A 26,775-nucleotide genomic window follows, 5' to 3' on the forward strand; every position below is an offset into this window, starting at 1 on the left:
AATCTCTTTGCCCGGTTGGTCAGAGAGAGGACAGTAGTGAGCGGAGGTGACCTTCGGACAGAGGGAGATTGGCTCCTCATTCTGTGGTGGGGCAGGCAGGTCAGAAAGGAGCTGTTGGGCCATTGTCACGCTGTCCTCCCGCGCCTAGCATTCTCTCCTTTATTCTCCCAACCGAAGGGACCACAGTGGAGATCCGCCTTGGGCTTCAGGGCCCCGCACACATCGGGAGCACCAAGTGGATGTCGGAGGATTGGAAGGAGCCAGAAGGGAGGTGTGGTGCCACCAGTCCTGACCACTGGCTGCGTGAGCCTGTGAACAGGGAAAAGGCGACCCTCTGCGGTGTGTCTCCCGCCCCCTCATTTCTCCCTGGAGATCGGCAGGGCAGTCCCGGGTGACTCAAAGTTGCTGGGGGATCGCTTGGACTCCCGTCCCCCATCTCCTTGGCGAGCCCGCCCGGCACACTCAGCCACGTCCCTGACTCGCGACGCTCAGAAGCGGCCCCCTCCTCAGAAGGTGTGGATGCACGGGTGGGAAACACTGGTAACCACCACACCGCCCACAGAAAAAGCCCAGTAACAAAAACCACCATACACCCATCACAGGAGGAGCCCGACTCCCCAAGGTAAGTTGTTGATTCGCCGCCGTTTTGGCGATCCTCCCTGGACAGCTGCGGCAGCGACAGCGACAGCGACAGCAGCTGTGCCGCGGGCCCCGGAGCTCCCCGAGCTCTTCCTTCCTCCGCCCTCTCTCGGTGCTTCTGACCGCCACCCCCTTCCCTCCTCTCCCTGCCTCCCTCCTTCTTGCCCTCTTGAGGGCCACGCACACACCCGGAGACACCCTCCGCGCTTGGCTACTCACACTGCGGCTTAACCCAGCCGACAACGCACGACTGCCAAAGCCGCGCGGGGGAGTGTGCGGGGTCCAGGGGCCGATGCCAAATGGGCTTGCGGGGGGCAGAGTACAGCCCCTCTCCTCCCAGCCGCGACCCCCTCCCCATTCTCTTTCCCTAATCCGGGCCTGCCAGCAACAGCGACACCTGAGCGGGGACTGGGCGGCAGAGGCAGCAGGCCCACTGGCCAGGCAGCTGGGAGAAAACAGCGGGAGGCGGGGACGGCGAGGAGGAGCGGGAGGCGGGGCGAGCGGGGAGGCCGCTACCTAGCAGTGAATGACGCGCCTCTCAGCCAATGCGTGCCAAGAGCTTCGACGCCGGGGCGGGGAGTGGGGGGGCCGGCTCCGCAGGGAGGTGGAGGCTGCCGGGGCGCTGGAGGCGGGGGCCGGGAGGAGGAAGGGGAGGAGGCGGAGGCGGGCGCGGTGGCGGAGGCGGCGGCGGCGGCGGCGGCGGCGGCGGAGGAGGAGGGTAGGTTGCGCCCAGGACTGTGTCTGCCGAGCTCCGCGGCTGTGCCTGTGTGAGTGAAGGAGCGGCGCGGGGTGGCAGAAAGGAGCGCGGGCGAGCGCAGCGGCGGGACGTCTCCGGCGGCCGCGGACGAGCGGTGGCGCTTGGTGTGGGGAAGCAGAGGCGGCAACAGCGGCAGTAGCAGCAGCAGCAGCAGCAGCGGCGGCCGCCTTTCCGCCGCCGGGGACGCCGAGGCACGGCTGGTGGCACTGACATCGGCGGCCCTGCCTCTTCTCTCTCGCCCCCGGCCCTCCCATGTGATCGGTCTTAATCCCGGCAGAGTGCGCGCGTGGGGCTCCATTCCGCGGTGCCCGGTCTCCTTGCCAGGGTGGGTGCTCCTGTGTGCGCTTCTCCTCCCCATCCCCCTTCCCCCAAGAATAAAAGAAGAACCAAGAGGCGTGCTTAGAAAATAAATAAATAACCACCACACACGCGCAGCCGGGAGCGGAGTCGGCGGGGCTGGCGGCGGCGGAGGAGGAGTGAAGGCGGCGGCGGCGGCGAAGGAGGAGGAGGAGGTGGAGGAGGTGGAGGAGGAGGGACGCGCGAGAAGGCAGTAACTTTAAAGCCAGCTCAGAGCCCAGACCTCCAGCCGAGCGGTTTGCAGCGCGGCGGCGGCGGCGTTGAGTGTCTGGCCCGCCGGTCCGGTCGGGGTGTGCAGTAGGACGGACGAGCAGCGCGTCGCTGTCCCCCGGCGGCTGGAGATGTCCGAGCCCAAGGCAATTGATCCCAAGTTGTCGACGACCGACAGGGTGGTGAAAGGTAAGCGGCGCGCCGCGGTCGCCCGGGTGCACCGTGTGCCGCAGGAACCCTCACGGCTTGCCTCCCCTCCCCCCGCCTCCGGTTCTCTCCTTGCTCCAGCCACGGACCTTCTAGGATATTGTGCAACCCTCGAACCCCCCTCCTTTGCGCGCCCTTCCCCCAAGCCTCTCACCCGGCCCCACTTGGGGCATTTTTATTTACGGGGGCGTCAGTTGGCAAATGGCTGAGCAGCGGGGAGGCGGCGGCGGGGGTGGCGGTGGCGGGAGGGGGCGCCCGGGGGGTGGTTGCTGGCAGGGTGTAGCTGCTGTGACAGAAATAGGAAGTGGGTGGCTGCTCGCAGGCTTGCATGGGATCGGGTTTATGATTTTCTTTTGCAGAGGGAGGGGTGATTTATGGCTTTTAAAAAATTAATATGGCATTTTTATGTGGCCGTGGCTTTCCACCGACTGCCTCGCTCGGGCAGGGTTCTCTCGGCGCTCCATTGCAGCAATTCCCTCCGCGCCCCCTCCCCCTCCCACTGAAAGGGCCTGCACAGGACTCGCGAGAGAGCGGGAGAGCGTGGGGGGAGCCCGGCGCTTCCTTCCGTGCGGGGCGGGGGCGGCCGCAGGCTGAGCGGGTGGCGGAGGGGACGCGCGGGGGCCGCGGGAGGCGGGGAACGACCCGAGAGCCCCGCCGCCGCCGCCCCGGGATTCCCCCGCAGGCCCTGAGAAAGACACGAAAAGCTGTTCTCCAACCTCCCTCGCCACCCGAGCCTTCCCCCGCCGACCTGTCATTGCTCTTGAATGATTCCCCGCTGGAGCACACCTCCCGCGTGGTAACCTCACCCCTCTCGCTTCTTCCGTGCCCTGGCACCCCCTTGTTAACGGGCTATTTGATTCCTATTATTGGCTCCTTTCCCCGCCCCGGGATCGTGTATACTCCTGCCCCTGGGCTTTCTGGCGAAGAGAAGCCGGGTTGCGTGGGGGTGAGGAAGGGGACCGCCACTGGTCTTTCTTGCCCGGGAAAACCCGCCGTCCTCGTTGTGTTCCGTGGTGGAGTGGGGTAGGAACCATCCTCCGAATCCTGGAAGGATGGGGCAACGGAGCAGATCCGCCAGGATTAAGTAGTGTCCCTCGTCCCTGGTGTTAAGACCTGGAGCAGAGCGGGGATGAGGTCTGGGCTAGGCGCGCAAGGGGCCGCAGAAATTGGAAACAGCACTGTTTGGTGTGGCTTGTGTGTGTGCGTGTTGTGTGTAAAACTGAGATAGTATTTAATGCGGCCATGCAAGTAGAATGCAAGGCAATAAAGTCATTTGCCCCATGAGCACTTAGGTGAAGTAACTCAGCAGCCCTGAGACCATGAGACAGAAGGCCTGGGGTGTCCGAGCTGGTCATTGCTCCATGCACATGTGCTCAGTTTTTAAAGTTTGTGTGTGTGTGTGTGTGTGTTCCTGGTGATGGGGGATATTGTGTTCTGTTTTTTTAAGAAAGAAGGAATAAAGTATCTTTTCTTGTTTTGGTTGTATTAGAATCATTACTGCTTGAATGCAGTATTCATAGACTCATCAAAATAAGGAGGAAATACCCTTGCAGTAATGACTGCAAGTAGGGCTATAGATGCACAGCTGTTCTTTCTGCACGCAGAGCTCCTCAGGTTGAAACAGTGAATTCAAATTCATTCAAAAGAACTAGGCTATGTATTAAGGTTTTCTGTTGACATTTTAAAAAAATTACGACCTTTTGCTGAGCTATGGGAGTATCTTCCTAAAGTGTGAAGTTTAGGTGTAACTCCAATCTGTATGTTGAGATTGCCTGTTTTCAAAACAAGTAATGTAAAGCTTACGATTCAAAAGATAGCAGTAAATGTGTCAACAAATAAAAAACATTCATATGTGCACACGTAAGTTCAGGGTCCCTGTTTTAAATCACAAAATGTGGCTTCTCCCTGTAAATGTAAAGTTGTCAAGCAGGGAAGAATGTAAAAATAATTGTCCATGCATTCTAGCTTGGTGTCTTTACCAATTATTGTGAAGGAGCCCATTCATCCATTCCATGCCTATTTTGTCTTGCTTTTCCCAATGCTGTATTATAACATTTTTATAAATGACTCTTTATTGTAAGTACACAAACACCCCATAATTCCAAAAATATGATTTACATATTTTTGCAGAACTGAAATGCACATGTGGATAATATAGGAGCATAGGAAAGTCTCAAAATAGGAAAAGGTAATTTTGCATTTGTTTTGATAAGGATCTTGATATGAATTTTGAATGTGAAATTTTGTTTATAGAAAAGTTTTATTGATAAATTGTAATTTTAAGGTGGGGATGCTATTTTTCTTGTGCTTTCTTAGAGACTTTATATTGTTGGCTTAAAAGGCATTATCGAAAGGTGGATCCAACATTTTGTCTCATATATGATTTTTATAACTAATTGTTTGAAATGGTAGTCTATTTTGATTATCAGTTCTCTAAGAAATAGTATTTCCCCACTTATACACATGTTTAGTGAGTAGAGAGTGCATGTATAATGAATGGAAAACAGATGACCAAATGATTTTTTTGAATTTACAAAATTAGATAAGACATAGTTCATGGAACCATGACTTGAAATTTTGTTAGAACTTAATCTCAGTGGTCTGGGATTGACTCTTTAATGCAGGGAAAGGATTATCCTTGAGAAAATTTTGTGTTCCTTAAGCTTTCTCTCCTTTTACAAAGTACAGATAGTAGTATTTGGTTACATATAGAAATAAGTATTTGGGTCATTATTACCATGGCATGCCATGGTGTTTGTTTACAGTTATCTGCATTAGTGTCATCTGGCTTTTGTTGTATAACAAATTGCTATTTACAAATAAAGCTGTGCTTGTGGTTTTGTTTGTAGTAATACCATGATGTGACGGCTTTCTTGATTTGTACTTCCAGAATGCAGCTTTAGAAAGGTAGGTTGAGTTTAAGTCTCAACTAACTATGCAATTTTTCAGGTTCGTAGCATCTTCTAGAGTGTATTCAGAGCCTGTGATCAGTTTTCCAAATTTTAAAAATGAAAGGGAATGGCAGCATTGGAGACAAAAAGCATTCATTTAGGTTACCTCAGGAAAAAAGTTACTTCATTTAGCAAAACTGGTGCTGTTTCATTTTGACTGTTCTTCGATAAAAACAATGGAAAGTATAAAAATTCATAGACAAGATCTTGGTAATGCCCTTCATTGGAAATCAGAATAATTTGATCCATTTACTGTTTTACATTTTTTTAAGGAAATAAAATATATGTATAGCTATATGGCAAAAGATGGAGGGCAGTAAATAGAAGAATAACCACTCTCCCGGCTTTCCGCCAGCACACCACGTAGTCTGGATTTTCTCTGAAGCGGTGCTCCACAGGCCTGGTTTCAAACTTTGGCTTTTGTTCATTTCTCCCTGCCTGTTCCTGCCTTTAACTCCTCAACTGGCCCTAACACTCCTTATTGGCTTTAGAACTTTGCTACACAAAAGTCATACACTTAGAGGAAATTAAATTGTATGTGATGAGTGTCTTGCTTTGTTGCATCGCTTTCCCTTCCCTTTGTTCCTATCTCTAAGTATTTTCCAATGGGCCTCTTACCTTAACCCAAACTGATTTTGACAGTAGAAATTCCAGATACCATGGCAGGTTGATGGGGGGTAAATTCCTGGGAGGAATTTTGGGGAATTTCTCAAAAACTGTAGATAGGGAATTTGTGCTGTATGTCAGGTTACTTTTGGCTGTGGGGAATTAAAACAAAACAAAACATGCTGTCTTATTCTGTATTGCCAGCTTATATACTATTTTTGAAGACAAAATACACATAGGGAAATTCTGGAAAGGTATCTAAGATCATATAATCATGAAGCTGGTAGCTAAGCAAAATATTAAATAAATAAGGATTCAAGCCACCAGTGTTTCTAGCTGAATGAGATAGTAATACTGCTTAAGAAGAAAATAAAAATATGCTACATAAGTAATCATCATCAGTTTTGGATTTTGAAACAAAGTATTAACTAATGCCATTTCTTTGTGGTGTGTCAAGAAGAGCTCATTGTGAATTTATTTTACTTAGATTTATTATCATCAGTTCAGTTATTCCGTGTATATTCTATGTATCTGGTTTTCCATTTGAGTACAGTAAAACCTCATTAATTCAGTGTTATTAAACGTCAGTGTTTGGTGGCTAAATTTACATCAGCACTGGATGTGAAGAAAGGGGTCTGCTAATCTAATTAATACTATAAACACGATTTGGGCATGGTTAATATACTTAACAGAACAGATTCTTTTCAGGACATACTGAATAGCATGTCAATTAATGCTATTAATTACAAATTAGATTAATCTATTCATTAGTATTTTCTTTCAGGATTTCTACTATAAAGTAAATATAACATGGTTTTCAACACATTTTGTAAACTTAAGGCTTAAGGCATTTTGTAAACTTAAGACTATGATTCAGGGAAATTCCAGTGATTCTAAAATGCCATCTATTAGAAGATTAACATGTAAAAAATAATATTTTTTGGAAACTGGAGGAAAGAACCTCTACTTTAAATGAGCCATGTATTTTAAGACATCCAGTATAAAATGTGAAAAAAGTAACGCCTTAGAATCTAGTTAGAGGTTTACTCCTCCAACATTTGTTTGTATTAGTTTAAAAATATGCCTTTTTAAGTCTATTTTGTATTTTAAGTCTCTTTGTTTCTTTAAGTATGACCTGTTTTTATTTATAATCTTAGAAATATGAAATATGACTCTGATATACTGTATGCTTGTAACTTTTGTAATTGGACTCTTACACTTTTCCATATCTTTTCTGTGTCAGCCATGTGTAAAGTTGGAACTAATTATGAAACCAAATAAAGAATCCATTTAGAGTGACCTCATTGGAAAATAGCATTATTCTAGATATACCCTCCTTTTAGCAAATTCAGTTAAATTACAATTGGAAAGTTTTGTGAAAATATTGGACACTCCAGAACTATAGAGAATGATGGTGATTCATGATCTGGAACCTTGGTAAATACTAAGAAATCATATTGTTACTCTTTTAGCAACTTTCTTGATATTCAAGAGAGATACAGTGAGATTTGGAATTCCATCTTTCTGTAATTGCCCTGTTATATTTGATAAGTCACAGGCTATTTTCCTCAAATGGAAAATTGTACTCTCCATTCACTTGTGAGAACTAGAGGATCCTCAAGTGGAATTTGAGAGACCAAGTGGTCATGCTTGCTCCCCTTGCCTGGGAATGGCAATTTGGTCACTGCTGACACAGAATTACAAATGAGAATGTGTTAATGTATTTTCAGGGTCACTCAAGAATAGTCAGAACGATTAATATTGAAATCTGTGAATGCCTTGGGTCTGCAACAGTAGCTTATGGTGGCATTTATTTTATAGTTGAAGAAATGGAGACAGAATAGATAGAATGGTCGGTCACAGGTGGGACTAGAATGCAGGTAAGTGTAAGCACATTCTTTCCTTTAGCAGAGATGCTCTTCTCTCTTGAAAATCTGTTTGAAACTGTGACTTCTTTTGGTGTATTTAAACTATCACATTTTATTTCAAACTTAATTTTACTGAATTACTAGCTATATAAAATAACTGTAATAGAAGAAGCTTTTGTATCTGTATTTAGCAGAAATATAAATTCTGATGATAAATGTTATAATCTGGTTTGATCATGGCATGAGGTTTACTAAACAAAAACTGTTAAACATTATTTTCTGTTCATATATGTACACGGAAATACCATATTCTCCTGCTAAAAAGTTTTTTTTACTTTTATTTTGAAGGTTGTTATAATAAGCCTCTTTGTCTGAAATACAGATAAATGGCCCATACCGTTGGCCTGGTTTGAGGATTTTATTAATTTCTAAAGAACAATCAAATGAAAATACCAGCCAACACTTCTTAGGGTTTTATTCCTTTTTCAAAAATAGTCATCAGGTGGGAATGTAGACAATGAAACACGATTTCAATTTATAAACTAAGTCTTTAGTAGTCTTGATATTTGCAGTATTTTTAACTCGTTTTATTTTTTACTGTATTTCCATCTTCTGTCTTCACGCAGGCTGTATCATTGATAAGCCATCAATTATATTTCATATGAAGTCAAATAAAACATTTCATATTTCTTTACTGTCAGGTGTTCTGAATAATGGCTTAAATCAGCTGGACTGTCAGCTTGAGGACTTAGACCTATGGCTGGGATCTCAAATCCATTTCACAGATGTACGTGCAGTAGCCGAAACCTTGAAATTAAAAACAAAAACCAAGGAAGCAGTAATCGGTTATGAAATTACTACATTTTTGGAATTAGATGTATTCTTTGTAAGACCATCCTAGAGAAAAATAGAATTTTCTGTTTATCTTCTTATTACTTCCTTAATCCGTGCTTTTGCCTCACAGCAAAATATGATGGTCTATCTGACTTTCTACGAACTATCTCCTGGAACTGGAAATTCTGCGAATGTCTGCAGAAGCATAACAAACAGATACCAGAGATTTATGTTTGCAACTGCCTCAGATTATGACATACCACCTTACAGAGTTGTCAGTTTACAGTTATAAACCAGAAGAATGGTGGTTGATGTTGAGACAGAGTTTTATTTATATGGAGCTAAATTAAAAAAAATCCCACCAGCTTTAAGGTTCTAAGACTTGGAGTCTTTTCCTAGAGTAACTGTCTAGAGCCACTTTATTTTTTTCTCTTTTCGGGGAGGAGCTACTACTTCTGATTTAAAATATTCATTTGTCTCCATGTAGCCTTCGAACGTTTAGGAGGCTCTAATACGTCATTGTTTAATCTTCCAGGATGCTACATATGCTTGGAAGGTACAAATGATCTGTTAATATGTCTGTTCAGAGTTTTAGTTTGAAAACTATGGTCATTGAACCAATGGGGCCTGGCTCAGTGCCTTGCTTCTTATGCACTGAATCACTTGTCAGATGACTTTGGACATTGCACAGTTCTCACGTGTGCCTCCTAAAGCAATAAATGGAGACAGATTATATGTTTATTTTGAGCTCATTATATTCTGATTCTTTATAAATGATTCTATACGATGACTGTATGGCTAATTGGAATGCTTTGTTCTCTAGCCATATCAGGAAATACAGTATGAGGAGGAGGTATTAATAAGGTGATATAATTAGGTGGAGGGCAGTTTTGTTGTTTGGTCATTTGGACTGGCTTTATGCCAGTTGAGTTTAAAAGGCTAAATCCTTTTCACCATGACAGAGTAGTTTGAACTTGAAAGCTTTCTTTCAGTTTTTGTTGTATTTCTCTATAGACTGATCAGTTTTTGACAGGTGAGAAGAAATATCTTAATCACTTAGTGTTTGACATATTGGGTGATAAATATTTTTTAATTATTGTTTAGATTTGGACTTGAAGAGAAAAGGACCTGGCAAATTCCATGAAAACTAACAAACAAAACCAAGACCAGAAAAAAACCCTCTTCCTTTGTTTACATCTCAATTTATCATTTTCTGTAATGCTTTTATAATTTAGAAATGCAGCCTTCTTCAGCATAACCTCCTGCCCTCCTCTTGCCCTCCTCTGGCCCCCAAAATGTCACTGGATTCTATCCAGGTAGGAAGATATATGGGCTACGAGAAGTTAAAAAAATGTGGCACCAACTCTGCTGACTCCTTATATTCTGCTAAGTGGGCTTTAAGCCATCTGTTGACATTTGTTTTTAAACATCCTGTAAGCTATGCCGTATTATCAAATTAAATTAAAAACACAATATATTCTCTTACAGTGACAGAAGCTGAGTCAGGACTTCCAAGCTTGTGTTATTATTGTTATTATTATTTTGTTTTTTACAAAGGAATTAAAATTTTTTTTCATTACACCTGGCATTGTTGGTCTGCTGTGCATATTAATGTCAATAAAGTACTTGCGTCCCTTCTCTGTGTGGGTTTGATTATTGTCATGGTAACAGTTCAGTTGTCATCACTTAATTCTCATCATTTAGCCTTGGTTCAGATATTGCCTCCTCTGGGACTTACATCTCCTGGTATCTTTAGCTGGAGTAAAGGGGCTCAGCCTCTTCATTGTCACAGAGGACACCTTGAATAGAGCATGCTCTGTGAAGATTTGTTTACCTATCTGTCTCCTTCCCAGGAAGTAGAGAGCCCAGGAGAGTGGGGCCTGGCTTTACTTAGTATGTTTAGCCCTGGTACAATGCCTACTATAGATTAGACCCTCCATACGTGGTTGCTAAATGAGCAGAATAACCGATAAAGGGGAAGAGGGATTTAATTTCTAAATTATAGGGTTCTTTTCTATTTTGAAATTTTGTGGATCTTGAATCATGGGCAGCTCCCAAACTTCTGGTGAGTTTCCGGATTCTCAAGCGCCAGTCTTGTAGAAGGGTGTTTTCGCCTGAGTTTTTGAAATGCTTTCTTTCGTTAGTTGAGTTTGTTTGTTTTTGCCCTAAAGACAACTGATGGAAGCATAACTAGCAGGAGTGGCTTACCCCCAGGATGTGCTTGGTTTTCAGGGGCTTATTGTCAGTTACAGGGCATGGAGGTCAAGTTTCTTGAAGAGGGGTGATTTTTTCTTCCAAGAGGAAGACTGGTGATGATACCAAGTTGAAGGAGAACTGCTATGACAAGCCTTTGGGAGGCTCGGATTAGACTGCCTGATTATATTGCTCGCTTAGAAAAACACACAAATGCAAATGAGTAAGAGCTAATACACTTAGGAATCAGAACAGAGATATGAAACCTGCTTGTAGGCCTACGAAAGAGATGTCTATGTAGTACTAATACAGAATCTTCAGGCACATCACGTGAGTATAGACTGCTGGTGAGTCACCTCTCCTGATCGCTCAGCCCTGGGGTCCACATCAGCTGGGAGGGGGTATGATGAGGCATCTGCTCTCAGTCTGTTCCTTACAAGAGACCATGGACCTGCTAGCCCAGACTTGGTCCAATGCCTCTCTGCTAAAGGAGGCTGCCAGGGCTTTCCAAGCTCCCATTTATGGGCTAGGATTTCATCTGTTTCTCTAGGGCAAAAATACTTTTTCTTCAAGGAGTTGAAGGCTAGGGAAACGGTAGTTTCCCACATAAAATCACATCATTGTCAACTTCTGCCCATTTGCATTCAGCAGTCAGGAGGTGATACCTCTGGTACCTTCACCTCTGGTCAGAACTCAGTACCTGTGTACTCATTTGACATGAACTTTCAGAAACAGATGCAGAAAACTTCCAGTATCTTTAAAAAGAAAAAAAAAGTTTCCTCCCCCTTTCCCAAGTGATGAAAGAACTTAAAATTATGATAGGAACTGAGACATTGTTCAGTCTGAATAAGAAGAGGTTGACTGGTAATTTAACTATAGATTATAGGTATGAAAATTTCTTTCTACAGTGGATCACACTCATACATTATTACTACTAGCAATTGAATAAGAAGAAACATGATTGGGAAGGAGCCAGGATTTAGGTGAATTTTTTTTTTTTTTTTTTTTTTTTTTTTTGAGAGCAGTTATGGACATTTAAGACTGGCACGGATTATGGGGAAACTTCTGAATGGAGAGAATAAAGGATTCTCATTTATTTGGATTGTAAATATGATCTAAATCTGAAATTATGAAATTCTGAAGCTGGAAGAAACTTTGGAAATCCACTCATCTGGCTTGAAGCCAGTCCTCCCAATTCTGTAGGGTGAGAGGGACGGAGAAGTAAAACTTCTAAACCAAAGAAAACGAACAAGCCAAACTGAGATTTTGAAGGTACAATAGTGATCTCGCCCAGGCCATCCCCATTGTGGAATGTCCTGTCCAGCCTCTGGGATGGGTGGTAATCCCACTGTTTCATGAACACATGTTGTGAGGAGCTCCTACTTACTAAGACCTGCTCTCCTTTCTGCTTGCCAGAGTATTTCCTTAGGGTTGATACCAGTCTAATGCTCTGGAGTACACAGTCATTATTCCTAGCATTGCCCCACAGAGTTCCATGAAATGGGCCTTATCTGTTTTTCATAAGAGAGCTTATTTGATATTAAAAACAACTTTCATGTTCTTAAGTCTTCTAGCTGTACCCCGTGTGACATCATTTCTGGGTCTTTCCCCAGCCCAGTAGCCTTTCTCTAAAACCATGCAGGTTGTTAAGGTCTTTGGAAAATGGAGAAGTGTGATAAGCTAAGCTATTTTCATTGAACCTCCATCACCTTGAGCTTAATTGCCTAAGCCCTCTGCTCTGCTCTTCTGTTTCCTTATGCTGACCCTTAACCTTCCTGAAACTTTAGTCCTTCACTGGGTGGTCCCAGTCTTGTATGCATCTCCTGATGCCCCTTGGCTGGGTGCAGACTGCCACTGCCAGGATGCTCCTACTCCTGTCCTTCCTATTGAAATTCCCCTCCCTTGTATCCTCTCCCAGGACTGCAGCTTTCAGGTGTCAAATACCTAACCTGCTCCATAAGTAGAGCTTTCCAGAACACCTGAGTAGCAGATGCATGACTTTCTGGAGGTGTTGCTTTTATTTTACTTGCTTCTATTTGTAATATAAGCCAATAATAAGGGCAGCAAGATAGCTTGACACGACGGTGCCGTTAGCGTGGTAACAGAGGACAGGCCAGGTCCCTTGTTTACTTCGCAAGTCACACCACCATGAAGGCAGCTCAGCACCCCACTTGCCTAGAGCCAAACCTGCCTCCTCTGCCACCCAATTTTTGAAGGTGGGTGATAAACAGCTCCTATGGCCATTGAGTTTGGCTAACCCAGTGAGTTCGATTGTAATTGGATAACTCGCTTAAGTTTCACTGAGGCCTAAAAGAGGCCAGTGCCTTCCAACTATGGTGTCAGAACACATTTCTGTGTTACACTCAGCTGTGAGGTATTAACAGCTCCTGACAACAGCGTACAAAAGTTTGCAAATGACTTATTTTAAAATACCTATATAAAAACGAGACTGGATTCATGTTCAACCCTAAGATACTACTTTCCCCTTGCATTCCCATATGTTTCCTCATGCAGGAGAGGAAGGGACAGAGCTGCAGCTATTGTGGGGATCTTGCATTACGTGTAATGGTGCACCTCTGATCACAGTGGGACTTCTGCATCCCTATAATTCTTGAAGTGTTTGCTCTGTTCCAATGAACACTTTTGAGGAAAGTTTCTTAGAGTCTGGATTCATGCATGCTTGTGTTTTGTGCAAGGGAATGTCATGTCCTCTGCATCTCGACAGAAAGGTTGGCAAGAACGGTCAGAGATTGTACCTTCACTAGCCACATCTGTTGATCGGATAGAGCTTGAAACACATAGGGAGGCACCTCTGGGGTGATTTCAGCAAGTTCTATGCAGCCTTGTCTCCTCAAACATCTCCCAGGGGCCATGCCCAAAATACTATGATTAGTTATTTAGGATGAGCTTGGCTTTCTTTGAAAGACGTTTCATAAGTAACTGATCTTTAAAAAATAATTTGGTGAATGGACTAAATTTTTCTCGGCCTTTGGGTGGTACTGAATTCAAGAAGAATCCTGTGTTTCAGGAGACTTTTTGAGAGTAAATGTTCATGTCTCCTTTTGAAGAATTCATATCCCATGCTTCTTATATCACTCAATTTTCTATCTGTTCACCTCAAGGGTGATAGAATTGTAACATCCCAGTTGGCAAATGGATTAAATAATCCATTATTGAGTATCAAATGGCTGTTAAAAATATTATTCCCTTCACTTATCAGGCCATTCATCTCCCCATCCATCCGTCCATCCTGTCCATGTATGCATCACTGCTTGCCTAGCTCTGTGGTATGTGCTCAGTACTTCAAGTAGGGGAACTCTGAGGTTGCTATCGTGTGTGTGTGTGTGTGTGTGTGTGTGTGTGTGTGTGTGTGTGTGTTGGGGGGAAAGGAGGAACAAATCACAACATGAGTGGTAATTACTGTAATAGCAGAAGACGCAATGTGCTGTGGAGTGCAGGTAAGGGAGTGATTAACTCTCTTCCTAGATTGTGCTTTCATTTTTTGGCAGAAGTAAGTGGAATCCATGTTAATTTTTTCCTGTATGTATTAAATATAAGCACAATGTCAGGACATGGGCTTATTTGTAAGTGAGGATGGCATCAAAGGTACTACAAAAGGGATGATGAGTGTATGTGCAATTCTGCAGCTCTTATAGGTTACCTGTGAGCAAGGTGTAAGAGAAAGAATCATGAGTTGTAGAAGGTGGAAGAGGCTATAAAAGTCAACTAGTTCAACTATCTTCCAAAATGAAACAAAACAAAACAAAACACCCTTCCTATTAAATGGTTAATAGCCCTCCCCCATCCCAGAATATTTACAATGATGAATAGGCAGCATGGGAGTGTGAAAAGAACATTGGCTTACAGTTTGATAAAACCTGCACTTACATCCTGCTTTCTCTGTGTGCCTGCTGTGTGTCTACGGGAAAGTCATGTAACAACCCTGAACCCATTTTTCTTACTGAAAAGTGGAAATGATAGTATTAACTTTGCAAAGTTATTGTTACTATGAGAGGAATTGTATTTGAAATGCATGGCTTACTGCCTGCTCTAAAGAAGTCCTTAATACATGTTAGGCATTGTGGGTGGTTTTTTGTTTGTGTGTTTTAATTGTTGGAGAGCTCCTTTGAAAGCAAAGCTTTTCACTTCTAGAAGTAATGTGCATTAATGTATTCCTCACCTCCTACCCATTGTCAAATCAACTGCAGTTTTAGGTCCTCTGCCGTTGAGGCTAGCAAAGGTCACCAATGACTGTCCAGTTGCTGGCTTCTCTGGAATGACATAATGGGCCTCCTCTTCATTCTTAAAAGGTTGTCTTCATTGGCTTTCATGGATTTCCTCTTTGACTTGTTTGCCAGCTCCTCTCCACTGAATCCTAAATGTTGATGTTCCTTTTTTTTTTGTAAGTTCTTCCAGGCAATTTCATCTCCTTACACACAATCCTCCTTACACAGTAGGATTGACTACTGCTTCTAGGCTGATGAGTAACACCTCTATATTTGTAACCTAATCTTTTCTCTGGAGCATTCTCTCAAACGCTGTACAGAACAGTTGCTGTGGATGGGTATGGTGAAAATAAAGTGAGGTATTGCTTTGCCTGTGTTTTCTAGCCTGGTTGACGTTACCATTGTCCATCCAGGGTAATTAAACCTGTCATTAAGTTCAGGTCTTCTAACTATTTCACCTAGTGCTGCAGTAGCTTCCCAAAGCTGCTGAAAGCTTCTTTTTGCTTTCAAACTTGTCCCTTCTCATAAATTAATTTTCCCATATTGGCACTAGAGGAATCATTTAAAAATGTACATCTGGAAAAAAATAAAAATGAACATTTGATTATGCTAATCCCCTATTTGGTTGTTGACCTTTTTCTTAGTGGTTTGTTGCAACTCTTTATGTATTATGGAATTTGACCCCTATTGCGTGAAATTTGAAAATAGGTTTAATATAGCATGTCTTACATTGTATTGCATTTAAGTCTCTGCAATTTATTAGAATATAAATTCTTGAGAGAGAACATTTTTTTATTTATAGGTGTATTTGGAATGCTTATCTGTGTTTTGGTCTATATCAAGTTGATTGAGCTAAACTGAACTACTTCAAAATGCCAATGATACTTTCCATGGCCTTGTATTTGCTTTACCTCTATATGGACCAGTCTAGCTCATTATTGTGTCCTTCTCTGTAAAACTTCTCTGATCTCAGGCACAGCTGTCTGCTATACTTCTTATACTTTGTACATACAATATATAATAAACATTTGTAACAAAATTTTCTCTTTGTGAAATTACCCAGGAAGGCCTTACCTACTTCATCTACCCAGTGCTTAGTATGATGCCTGGCACATAATTAATCATATTATTCCATCCTTCCCCTTCCCCAGCAAACAAATTGATTGGAAAAGATATATCTGTGCATCACAAATCCGTAATGATTCTAGTACTTCCATTTTCTCCCCCTTTCTAATATCATATTTTTTATTAATGTATTCAAGTTGGATTATTTTTCCTAGTACTCTTCACTTCTGGAATACTTGACCTCCTCTTCCTCCTCCCCAGGCATGTGCATGTAAATCTATTAAGCCAAGTCCCCTTCACTCTGGATTTTGTCATTATTTCAGGCAATTCTAAGCACAGCAGTTAAAGGAATACCTTGGTTTGATTTAAATCTTGTTTACCTTATCCTTGGTTCTAGCCTTTTTAGATCTTTTATTTAAACATTTGGATTCTCTTACTTCTTCTTTTTAATTATTTGCCCCAATTAACGTCCTTAGTGGATTTTCCTAGGTCTTATACCTAAACCTGGCAACCAAATGAATTTTTGGAGCCATTCAGTTTAGATGAGTAAGTTCACAAAATCTTTATTTTCGGTTCTGCATATGTAACATGGGAAAAAATCCCACCTGTGTTAATAAAGAAGCTGTGGCTTCTGTACCAAAAAAGGGAAATGCTTGAATAATTGATTGTCCTTGATCTTTTTCTTACCTAATTAGTGTATTTTTCTATGACTGTACTTGGAATGATAAATTTTTAGAAAATATCCAATGCTTTTGCCTACTCTCAGATGTATTTTAATCTTTTGTCATTTTAGACAGTAGAAGAAATGAACTTTTCAGGGATAATGATTAGAGGCTTGGTGTCTTTATTGCTGGCATTTGTTTTATAATATATTACATTGCAATTATATTTGAAGGAAATACTTTAACTTGTTGGCTACTTTGCTTCTTCACAGAATCTTACTCAAAGTAAGTAAATAAGTAATCAAGCTCCTTTATATATTTTTGAGGTTTTATATTAATGTATATGGCCTGCACATACATTACATAATTTTATCCTTCCAGTAACTCTGAGGCTAGGAGAGATGTCATACCTTTTGAAGGTCACACAGCAAGTAAATAGTGGAGCCAGTATTTGGATTCCAACAGTCTTGACTCCAGATCCTGGGCTTTTACCACCATAACACTGCGTTGGCTTGCACACAAGGTCAAATTCATTAGGTAGCATCAACGAATTGATAGAAAATAGACTTTATTAAGGATTTGTTTTTATATAAAATACTGTCACTGCTGGCCATCATTTTAGTAGATTATCATTGGATTGTTCTGTGAGAGAAAAATCTTGCACTTTTGTGGGGCAAGTATTTCTGTTTCCTTTTTAGGAATAGATAGCCAGGGCTCACCAACAACGGGACTAGACTGTTAGCTAGTCTTTGCTTGCTTTACTGACTTAATTGTGGTGTTACAGAACAAACTAATATAAAACATAGGAAATGCTGTGAGTTACATAAGGAAGATATTTTTATTAGACCTTGACAAGGTTTTTTGTCCAAGTTAAAACTATGGAAAAAAAAAAAAAGATCCAGCTATTATAGGTGCTGTTGGCCTTTGTTATAGAGACTTTGCTTCTTCATATTCATTTTCATATTTTTGTCACTAAAGCAAATAAAGGAAGCCACATAGCTAAAGTGAAAGCCACTTCAAGGAGACGTCACATGAAACATTTTGAGGAGGGAGTTATGTGGTTTCGTTGTGACATTTTAGATGAAAATGCAAATTGTTTTGAGATCAGAATTTTTTCATTTACTACTTATAACTCTTCTGTACTATGACGAATGTTTGGGACTAGCCTAGTTACACTTTTCAACTGATGTTGTAATTATTTAAAGGCAAGGGTGATGACTCAGATCCAGAATTTTGATGCTTCTCTGAGGCAGTTAAGTAAATTTATTTCTTTTTTCACATGATTGCTAAACAGATTTCTGATCCAACTGAACCTGGTTTGACTGATTTTGAGAAGTCCTGTGATTGAAATAGTTGTAGTCACAGGCTTAGGTGGAAAAGATTTAGCACCCTGCCTTGATTCCCTGAGTCTGTAAATTCAGGGAGCTTCAATTTCATTCTGAGACCTCTGGGTTTCCTTTGGTTCATTGCTAATACCCCCTGTATGTGGGAAAATTTCTTCCCTGCTGGAATTAGCTTGGGTTCATATTTCCTTTTCCTATCCGTATTTCCCCCTGTGACATTTTTGTGAACCTTGGACTTCAAATATGACCTTTATTTGATGGTTGTTTAAAGGTGTTCATTAACACGTGGAAGAAAAAAAAAATTGAATAACTTTGATTCTTAGATACCAGTACAACTAGGGTGTTTTATTGACAATACTTGTTTTGTTAATTTTATACATATTGAAGTGTAAGACATTTCATGGCCTGAAAAAAACAAAATACATATTACAGCTTTTTGCTGTGTGTGTTTATTTTAATCCTTGGCCTAGACCTTGACTTGAAATAAGCTTTACCATTTAAGGAAGTTGGTACTGAGATATGATTATACCTAGGGATTATTATTGTACACATAGATAGTTAGAATGTTATTAGTATAGGAAAAAATACCAGGTAAGTCTGTATTTAGAAAGGAATATCTAAGTAAAATAACCAATGACTAAGCATTCTGTTTGTGCCTTATGTGAATAATATGAGCAATATGTAAGGAATATGCTTTTTAAATATGGCTTTCATTTTATTTTATCTTTTCAGTGTTCCAAGATTCATTGCTTATATAAAATTAAAAAAAAAGAAAGTGGAAGCCAAAAAAAAATTATATATATATATATATATATATATATATATATATGGTTTTCATTTGTATCCTAACACTGAAATTGTGAAATAGAGGATTAACTAAAAGAATGCCTCTTTTGAGAATTCCTGTAGTAAGTGCAGCTTCCGAACTCACCTATTTTTGCTTTTTCTTGAACTAATGAAGGAGGCTAACATACTTGTAGTACATTCCAGATTGTAAAGTTTTTTTCTTGCAGAGGAGAGCAGGACTCTCAGTCCCATTCAGTCACAATATTTGATTACAGCTCAATTGGAATAGACAAAAGTGAGACTCAGTATGGCCTTGCTTCTTCATATTCTGAAAAAATGGAAATGTGCATAAATTATTTTCAGTATGACCACTATTTTTAATAATTTCTCCTTTTACTCTGTGCTAAACTGTGTAGTATGAAATTGTGCATTTTCCTTCTGTGCAGGGTGTCCAACTATGAGGTTCTGTGAATGGTTTCTTTCTGGAATGATGGAGTTGTCTCCAATAATGGATATTTAAAAATTATTAAATAATCATTTGTAATTACATTACAGATAATAAAGGTACCATCTGCTTTTATTTGAACTTCTGTCCTATGAAGAGATAGCACCAGAAGTGATATTTTGCTTTTGCTTATTTAGCATGTATTCAAGGCATTGCCTGCTATCCCCAGCTACTGTTCAGATTTTCCTAAATGAAGGGAGTGAGTGGGAGGAAAAGCTGTGTTGCTTGTATTCGGGGTAATAGTGAAACAGTTAGAAGTGGTGTCTATCTATAGGTCACCCTTAGTTGATTTGTGTTGTCATGCAAGAAACTTTTTTATGTATTTATCTCAGGACACACATTCTGGAGAATTTGCTATATGCTACTTTTTGCTCGCCCTTTCTCCCTTTCTTTTCCTTTCCCTTCCTCTTTCCTCCTTCGCTTCCTCCCTCCCTCCCCCTCTTCTTTCTCCTTCCTTCCTTTTTAAAGTCTTAATTATTTAAGTAATCTCTACACCCATTGTGGGGCTCGAACTCACGACCCCAGGATCAAGAGTTGCACCCTACTCTAACTGAGCCAGTCAGGCACCCCATACTCATTGCTATTTCTGAAGGAATCTGGTCTAGAATGTTAAGAAAGAGGTAATGGGAAGGACTGGTATGTAGGGTGAAGACACTCCCATCAGTCTTCACAGCCCCACTGGTCTCTATTTTAGAAATATTTTGGGGTGCCTGGGTGGCTCAGTGGGTTAAAGCCTCTGCCTTCGGCTCAGGTCAGGATCCCGGGGTCCTGGCATCGAGCCCCACATCAGGGTCCCTGCTCAGCCAGGAGCCTGCTTCCCCCTCTCTCTCTGCCTACTTGTGATTTCTGACTGTCAAATAAATAGAATCTTAAAAAAAAAAAATTTAAATAGAAACATTTTATCATTCTCGTTACTTCTCTTTAAACTGACCCATTAGGGTAAAATTAAATTTATATTTATGATGTGGCCTGCTTGGTGTCAGTTATTTATTTATTTTTTAAATGCCGTTTCCTTTAATTCCTGTAGTCATCCTCATAAGGCAGTTAATGGGGCATCCTGTTCGACTGAAGAGGGCAGTGGGGGTCAGAGAAGTTATTTCTTCATCATCACAGAACTAATCAGTGGTGAAGCCAAGATCCCAAAACAGAACATTTAAAACTTATTTTGAAGGATAAGCAAGCATACATAGAAGTTGGAAGGAGAGAGCCATTAACCCTATGTGCCTGTTCCACAGGTTAAGCATTGAGATCCCACATTTCACTACATTTGGTTTACCTGAGCCGAAGGCAGAGGCTTTAAACCACTGAGCCACCCAGGCGCCCCTTCTTTTCTTTTTCTTTGCTGAAATATTTTAAAGCTGATCCCATATATCATGTTATCGACAGTGCAAATTTCAGCTCGAGAGCAAATATTTTATCTCTGTACCAGATGTTCTAAGTATAGGAGAGAATGACATAATAGGAAGACTGTGAACGAGTGGAAGCCATATTTTTCCAGAAAACAAGTTAAATATCTTGTGTTGAGGTTATTTGATATGGGTCATTGTCATTTGCTGCTCATTTATTAATAAGATCATAATAAAACACATATTACCTACCAAGTACCAATTCTGGGCTCGGAACAGCCCCCTGATGCCTCACGCATTGCTGTTTATTTAGTTCCCAGGAACCGTGTGCTATGTAATCATTTCTGTGGCTTCAAGTTACTTTTTAAAAATAATTTTTTAAATTATCTTTTTACATAGAAGTAAAATAACAAATTACCCTTAAATTGCAATATCTGTTGTACCCCTTTATCTCACCTTTAATACTAATTATAGTAATGTATTGATGGAGGAATAGAAGGCTGTTGCTCTAAGTGGGGACCGTACACCAGCAGCCTCTGCAGGGCCGGGGAGCACGGGAGAATTACAACCTCAAGCCATACCCCAGAACTTTCGAATTAGAACTGCTTTTTTTTTTTTTTTTTTTTTTTAAGATTTTATTGATTTATTTAACAGAGAGAGAGAAAGAGAGATCACAAATAGGCAGAGAGGCAGGAGACAGAGAGGGGTAAGCAGGCTCCCTGCTGAGCAGAGACCCCCCCCGATATGGGGCTCTATTCCAGGACCCTGAGATCATGACCTGGGCCAAAGGCAGAGGCCCCTACAACTGCATTTTAAATAAGGTCCTTAGGTGATGTAGAAGCATATTAAAGCTCAGCAAGCCCAGGGTAGCATTTAAATAGTGCCTCCCAAGCGTGGCTGCACTTTCCAGTCACCCAGAAAACTTTTACAGTGATCAATGCTCAGTCCTGTCCCTGACCAATTAAATTATAGACTCTTCAGGTGAGGCCCCCAGCATCACTTTTTTTTTTTTTTTTTTTTTTAAGTCTCCCAGGTGGTTCTTTTGTTAGGCTAGGCTTTAAAATGCACTGGTTTAATAGAACTAGAGTATCTTTCCAATTGTCAGCTACTCTGAACAAAGAATTTCATCTCGCAAATCATATATTGAAAATGATGCCATTAATGTAAATGAGAGTTGAAGATGAAAGAAATTCTGGGTTTACACTTACTCTTTTTTTGGTGATGGTAATTCATTGATCACTCCATAGGAAATACTTCCCTTTGATGCAGGACTGGACATCTTCACTCTTCTTATTCTTCCTTGGCACTAGGGAATAAAAATACTGCCAAAATACATTGTCTATTTTTGTTCCATTTTTTTCCTTCAGGTGAAGAATTACGCGGAGGGAGGCAGGGAGATACGAAATACCAAATGTATAAAAACCGGACCAATATCATTAAATAAACTCATGAGGTCACTCTAGATAGGATTCGAAATATTATGATTTTGTTCTTATTTTTTTTTTTTCCCTGTGTTGGGACATGGATGTTTGCTTTGCTTTGTCCGTGTCTTCAGTTCCAGAAATAAATTTGTTCACTCAGCTACAGTTATGGAGTGCTTAGTAAATGCAACCAAACAAAGTAGTGGAAGGAAACTGAACAATGGAGAAGAGGTAGATATTTTTGTGCTCCTCACCCTGAGTGGTTTAGAGCCTGGGCTACTGGAGCCAAACTGCCTGTGTTGTGTCCTCCCTCTGCTGCTTCCTTGCTCTGGGGCCAAGTGATTACGTGCCTCAGTAGTTTGTTTTTTTAAACCTGTGAAACAGGGTAATAATGGCACCTACCTGTAGAGTTGTTGAGATGATTAAATGAATCAATATATTTGTTAAAGCCCCTGAAAGCATGTCTGGCGTGCATGTAGTGAGCGCTAAGTTTTTGCTGATGATGTTACTGTTATAAATATTACATACCTCGAAGAGTAGAGGTGGCCTATGAATGAAAGCATAGATCCCTATCCTAATGGTTTTAACATTTGAGAGATTCTTTAGGTTAAAGCAGGATTTTTGTTCTGGGATATTGCATTCATGATTAGATCAGGGGCACAAGATGTTCAGGGACATATTCTGTCTTCATTTATTCCTTACTACGTTGGGTAAGTGGGTTAATCAGTCCACCCTGGACTGAGGGTGGGGGGAGGGTGGCACGTGAGGGGGGCCTGGCAGGGGACACTCATCACACGACACAATTAACCTGAGTTTGTTGCAGTACTTTACATTCCTTGAATATGAGGCACTGAAGAAAATCACATTTTAGTCTTTAAAATAATTGCTTTCCCAAAAGCCCCGTAGTAGCACGTTTGAGTATTTTTAAAGCTATTCATTAGATTAGTGGCATTTTACGGTTTGGCTTCGTTTGAGGAATGGCTTTAGACATGGAGGAAATGTGGCAGACAGATTAGGAGGCCAGCACAGTGGGCCTGGGATCACTGCAATATTAGAACCATAAGAAGTGGATACTTCAAGGGAGCTAAAGATTACATTTTAGCCCAGTGCCTTTATTTCACAGATGACCAGATTGTGGCAGAAGTGTGAGTTTTAGTGGTCTTAAGGGGAAATGAATATTCTATTATAACTTATTTTTTGGTTCTTTATTCATTAATTAAATATATTGTGGGCATATATGTACATACATATGGCAAGTGTAGCAGAAATCATGTAATAGCAACATTGAAATTTTCTACAATAAAATGTTTTTGTGTCTTTTTATGTCCTCCCTCTTCAGAGTTGTGATATCAACTAAATATATTACTTCTTTATTGCAAGCATTTGGAATAGACTATGGTATCTATTTTTTTTTTTTTTATGGGCAAGATTAGGCATGTTTTTATTGGCATAGGAAAAGTTGCTATGTGAAAAGAGTGACTATTTTATTATTTATTTAACATTTAACCTGAAAGTCAAAATGTGTTCGAAAGAGTTCATTTGACAAGGGTTCTGAGTCAGGAGTATTAAAGGACAAATGAAACAAGGATTTCTTATTCTTAATCAGGGTTGGGGGAGAGGGCCAACCTTCCGCAGGGGAAATGACTATAAATGGTCTTTGCAGTTAAAGACGTCCTCTGTTGCAACAGCTGCCTTTCTGGTTGGCCTGGTTTTCCCCTTTCTTCACAGAGTATTGCTGCTAAAAACACCTTTCTATTGGCACTTGAACTCTGCCATTTGACTCTTCAATTTTCTCTTGTGTCCTGCATAAATTAAATTTTCTTGGTTTTACTTTTGAAGCTTTGTGCATCCTTGGTACCAGGCTGCTTGCCTTTGTTTTCGTTGTGTTATTCCCATCTTGGGGGCCAGTTCACTGGTACTTGGTATCCTTGGAAGGGTTTCCTCGTTTTCATGCCAGATGACAACAACAAATGATCCCAGCTCCTTGGACCTTTTATAGTTAGCTTCTTTGGGAAGAAGATTTAGGGAAAGGAAGTAAAAAGTAAATTGTATTCAACACTGAAGATGGAATGACATTCACTTCCACTGATGGACTTTTTGGTCCCTGATGGTATTTCTAAGCCTGGCTAAGGCTAGGGGCTGCTTTTCCTTGCTTTAGTGACGTTATAGTGCTGCCAGAGTCACACCCAGCACTGATTTACCTATGAAATACTCTTCTGTTTGTTTTCTCAAAGAAATACATGTAGTTTCTGAATTTCGTTTTTTTAAATTGTAATTCTTTAAGTCAATTGTACTAGTGGATTTGTGTTTCTACTTTTTAATTCTGAGTTACAAATGCACAAAAGATAAATATGTATGGATATGTTCATCTCCATAGCTATGCTGTCCTGGAGTTTGTTTATAAGCATTGTCATTTGTAACATGGAGGTGAGAAAATGGAATCTTTTGAATCGCATGGATCATGGGTAGATATAGAAACACAGATCATACCCGCTGTATGAGTCTTTTGATAGAAATAGCATAAATCCCATCAAAAATAGCTGGTATTGGAATTGGAAGTCTAAGGCCTGGATTTGGCTTCAGTGCACATCAGGGTTCTCCTCCTCACCCCTCTGTGATGCTCTCCTTTTGGCTGGCTTTAAAATCATGCAGGCTTTTGCTATGTTGGGGGAAAGATGCCCACCAGGAGATCTAGACTTACATGGTCTTTCACTAGAGGTCTCAAAATAGGCCTGACCCAGTATACATCAAAATCTATATGCTCCCTCTAAAAAGATTTTAATGAAATCCTATGCCTCTCCCTGTCTTGAATCAGTCTTTATGTTCAGGTCTGCCTACTGACAAAGTAATGACAGCCTAATTACAAATTAGAATATTGCTTCTTGAACTCAAGCTTAGAATGAAGGAATAGCTGTGATGTGTCCTGTTTCGGTCAAGCTCTTATAGTCTGAAACATTCTCCTTTTTCTACTACAAGTATATTTCTTTCCAAAAACCATGACCAATCGCTTGGAATCTGAGCCCTCTCCACTGTAGGAAACACATTGAAATATTATATCTTTTTAAAAAAATATGCCATTGAAGATATTCTATGGCTGTGCTGATCTGTTTTTATAACCATCTTCTTTTAGCAGCTAGACGTTTTGATATCAATAATCTATATAAGTCAACAAGTAAGTTTTACCTGATTACATCTCAAGGTAACTGTTTTGGGGTCGCTTATACGGAATGCCTCCCTAATGCTAATACCTAATCTCAAATGTAAACTCTTTTTTAATCACATTTAAGATAGGTTACTTTTGGATTTTTTTTTTTTTTTTAATGTACTACAAATGTTGCATACGTAAATTCTCAGTGGTTTCTATAAAACCCAACATCTCCTAGTTTTGCTATTAGGTTTGTTGATCTTTACGTACTTTTGAAAAGTAAGACTAGTTTACACAACTTGTAGCTGATCTAGAAATTTGTGGAAATTAGTGAACACTGAACAGATGCTCCTGAGTGAGAGTTACTCTTACATGGGGCACCTCCCCTAATTAGTAGCCTTTCCTTGGAGACATGCCAAGCAAGCTCAGTATCAGTAGTCATACCATAATCTTAGTCACTTTTTAAATAACATACCACTAGCTTTTAAAAATAATAATGTAATTTGTTCCTCATTCTTTTTGGGAGCCACCCATTACTGAAGGAAGGTAAGACAATTTTCTCTTCTGTTCTTCCTTTTCAAGCCAGGCAGCTTTTTTCAATCTGATATAATTCTGAGAAAGAATTCTATGCTGTCCAAAGCTTAGTAGCTCATAAGAAAGTCTCTCAATGTCTGCCTTCTTTTAAAATAATTTTTTTTCTCTTTATTATGTTCTTATTTGCTATCACTTTAAATTAATTAATTAGTTAATTAATTTATTTTACTTTTTAGTCTAGAGATTGCTTGTCCAGCAGAAATGGAGCCAGTATACCTTGAGAAGTATGGAAGCCTGTGTAGAAAAATTTAGCAATGGGGATGGTTTGGACAAAGTGAGAATCTCCAAACAAATTACCGTTGTGCATTCCTTAGATTTTAGGTCTTTTTGTTAAAAGTTGCATGCAAGTGGTAATATATAGTGAACAGTACGTTGGACCATTAGAATTCTTTTGGAATTTATAGTGGATTTTATATTCACATTAAAAACAGAGAATGCTGACTATTAAGTTATACTCAAGCATAAGGTTGTAGACCTTAACTTTAAGAGTACTATCAAATCTTAAACAATCCTTTAATGACTGTTGCTGGAAGATATCTATTTTATTTCCCTTCTTGACCTCTACTTCATATTCCTATTTTAGTGCTGTGTATTGATACTTGAACAGAGCAAGTATTACAGTACTATATATATATGTAATCCTAAAAATATAATATTTAAAAATAAACCTTATAATTTCAATAAAGCTCCTAGATTAATGATTTATTTTAAGATTGGATAGGCAAGTATGGTGCCTACCTCTTATCAAGTTGACCTTAATCTAAGCCCATCATTAATGAAGACTGTTTGCTTACCACCTCCTTGATTTCTTTAAAAAAGATTTCATTATTTAAGGATTTTCTTTCATGAAATATCATTTTTACTTAAAAAATACTTAATAGTTGAAATTCCTTTTGTTAAATGTGCTATAAACTTATTTAAGAGGAATGATTTAGTTGGTATGGGGGTTTTCTGAGGCCAGGCCTTTTATAAACAAATGTTAATAGGTTAGTTCAGTAGTTGAGCTTTTTTTCATACCATTCAGTGGTTTAAATGTTTTCTGAATCCATTTCTTAAAAAT

At 40.5% G+C, this 26,775-nt stretch overlaps 1 protein-coding gene across 7 annotated transcripts in view; it reads left to right on the top strand.

The window, feature by feature from the left end:
* Window positions 1-519: 519 nt before the first annotated feature.
* The window catches only part of PPP3CA (protein phosphatase 3 catalytic subunit alpha), a 322,003-nt gene continuing 295,747 nt past the window's right edge, over window positions 520-26,775 (top strand). For 2 of the 7 annotated variants that reach the window (XM_059172149.1, XM_059172160.1), the window contains exon 1: window positions 1,329-2,152. In XM_059172149.1, the coding sequence (XP_059028132.1) occupies window positions 2,095-2,152 (58 nt within the window). In that variant the 5' untranslated portion in view covers window positions 1,329-2,094. Of the gene's footprint in view, window positions 623-1,327; window positions 2,153-4,300; window positions 4,359-5,019; window positions 5,078-7,548; window positions 7,608-26,775 lie in introns of those variants that run through there. The other 5 variants (XM_059172188.1, XM_059172170.1, XM_059172179.1 and 2 more) reach the window with 5 other exon arrangements.

This window comes from Mustela lutreola, chromosome 1 (genome assembly GCF_030435805.1).
Source record: "Mustela lutreola isolate mMusLut2 chromosome 1, mMusLut2.pri, whole genome shotgun sequence".
Taxonomy (NCBI): domain Eukaryota; kingdom Metazoa; phylum Chordata; class Mammalia; order Carnivora; family Mustelidae; genus Mustela; species Mustela lutreola.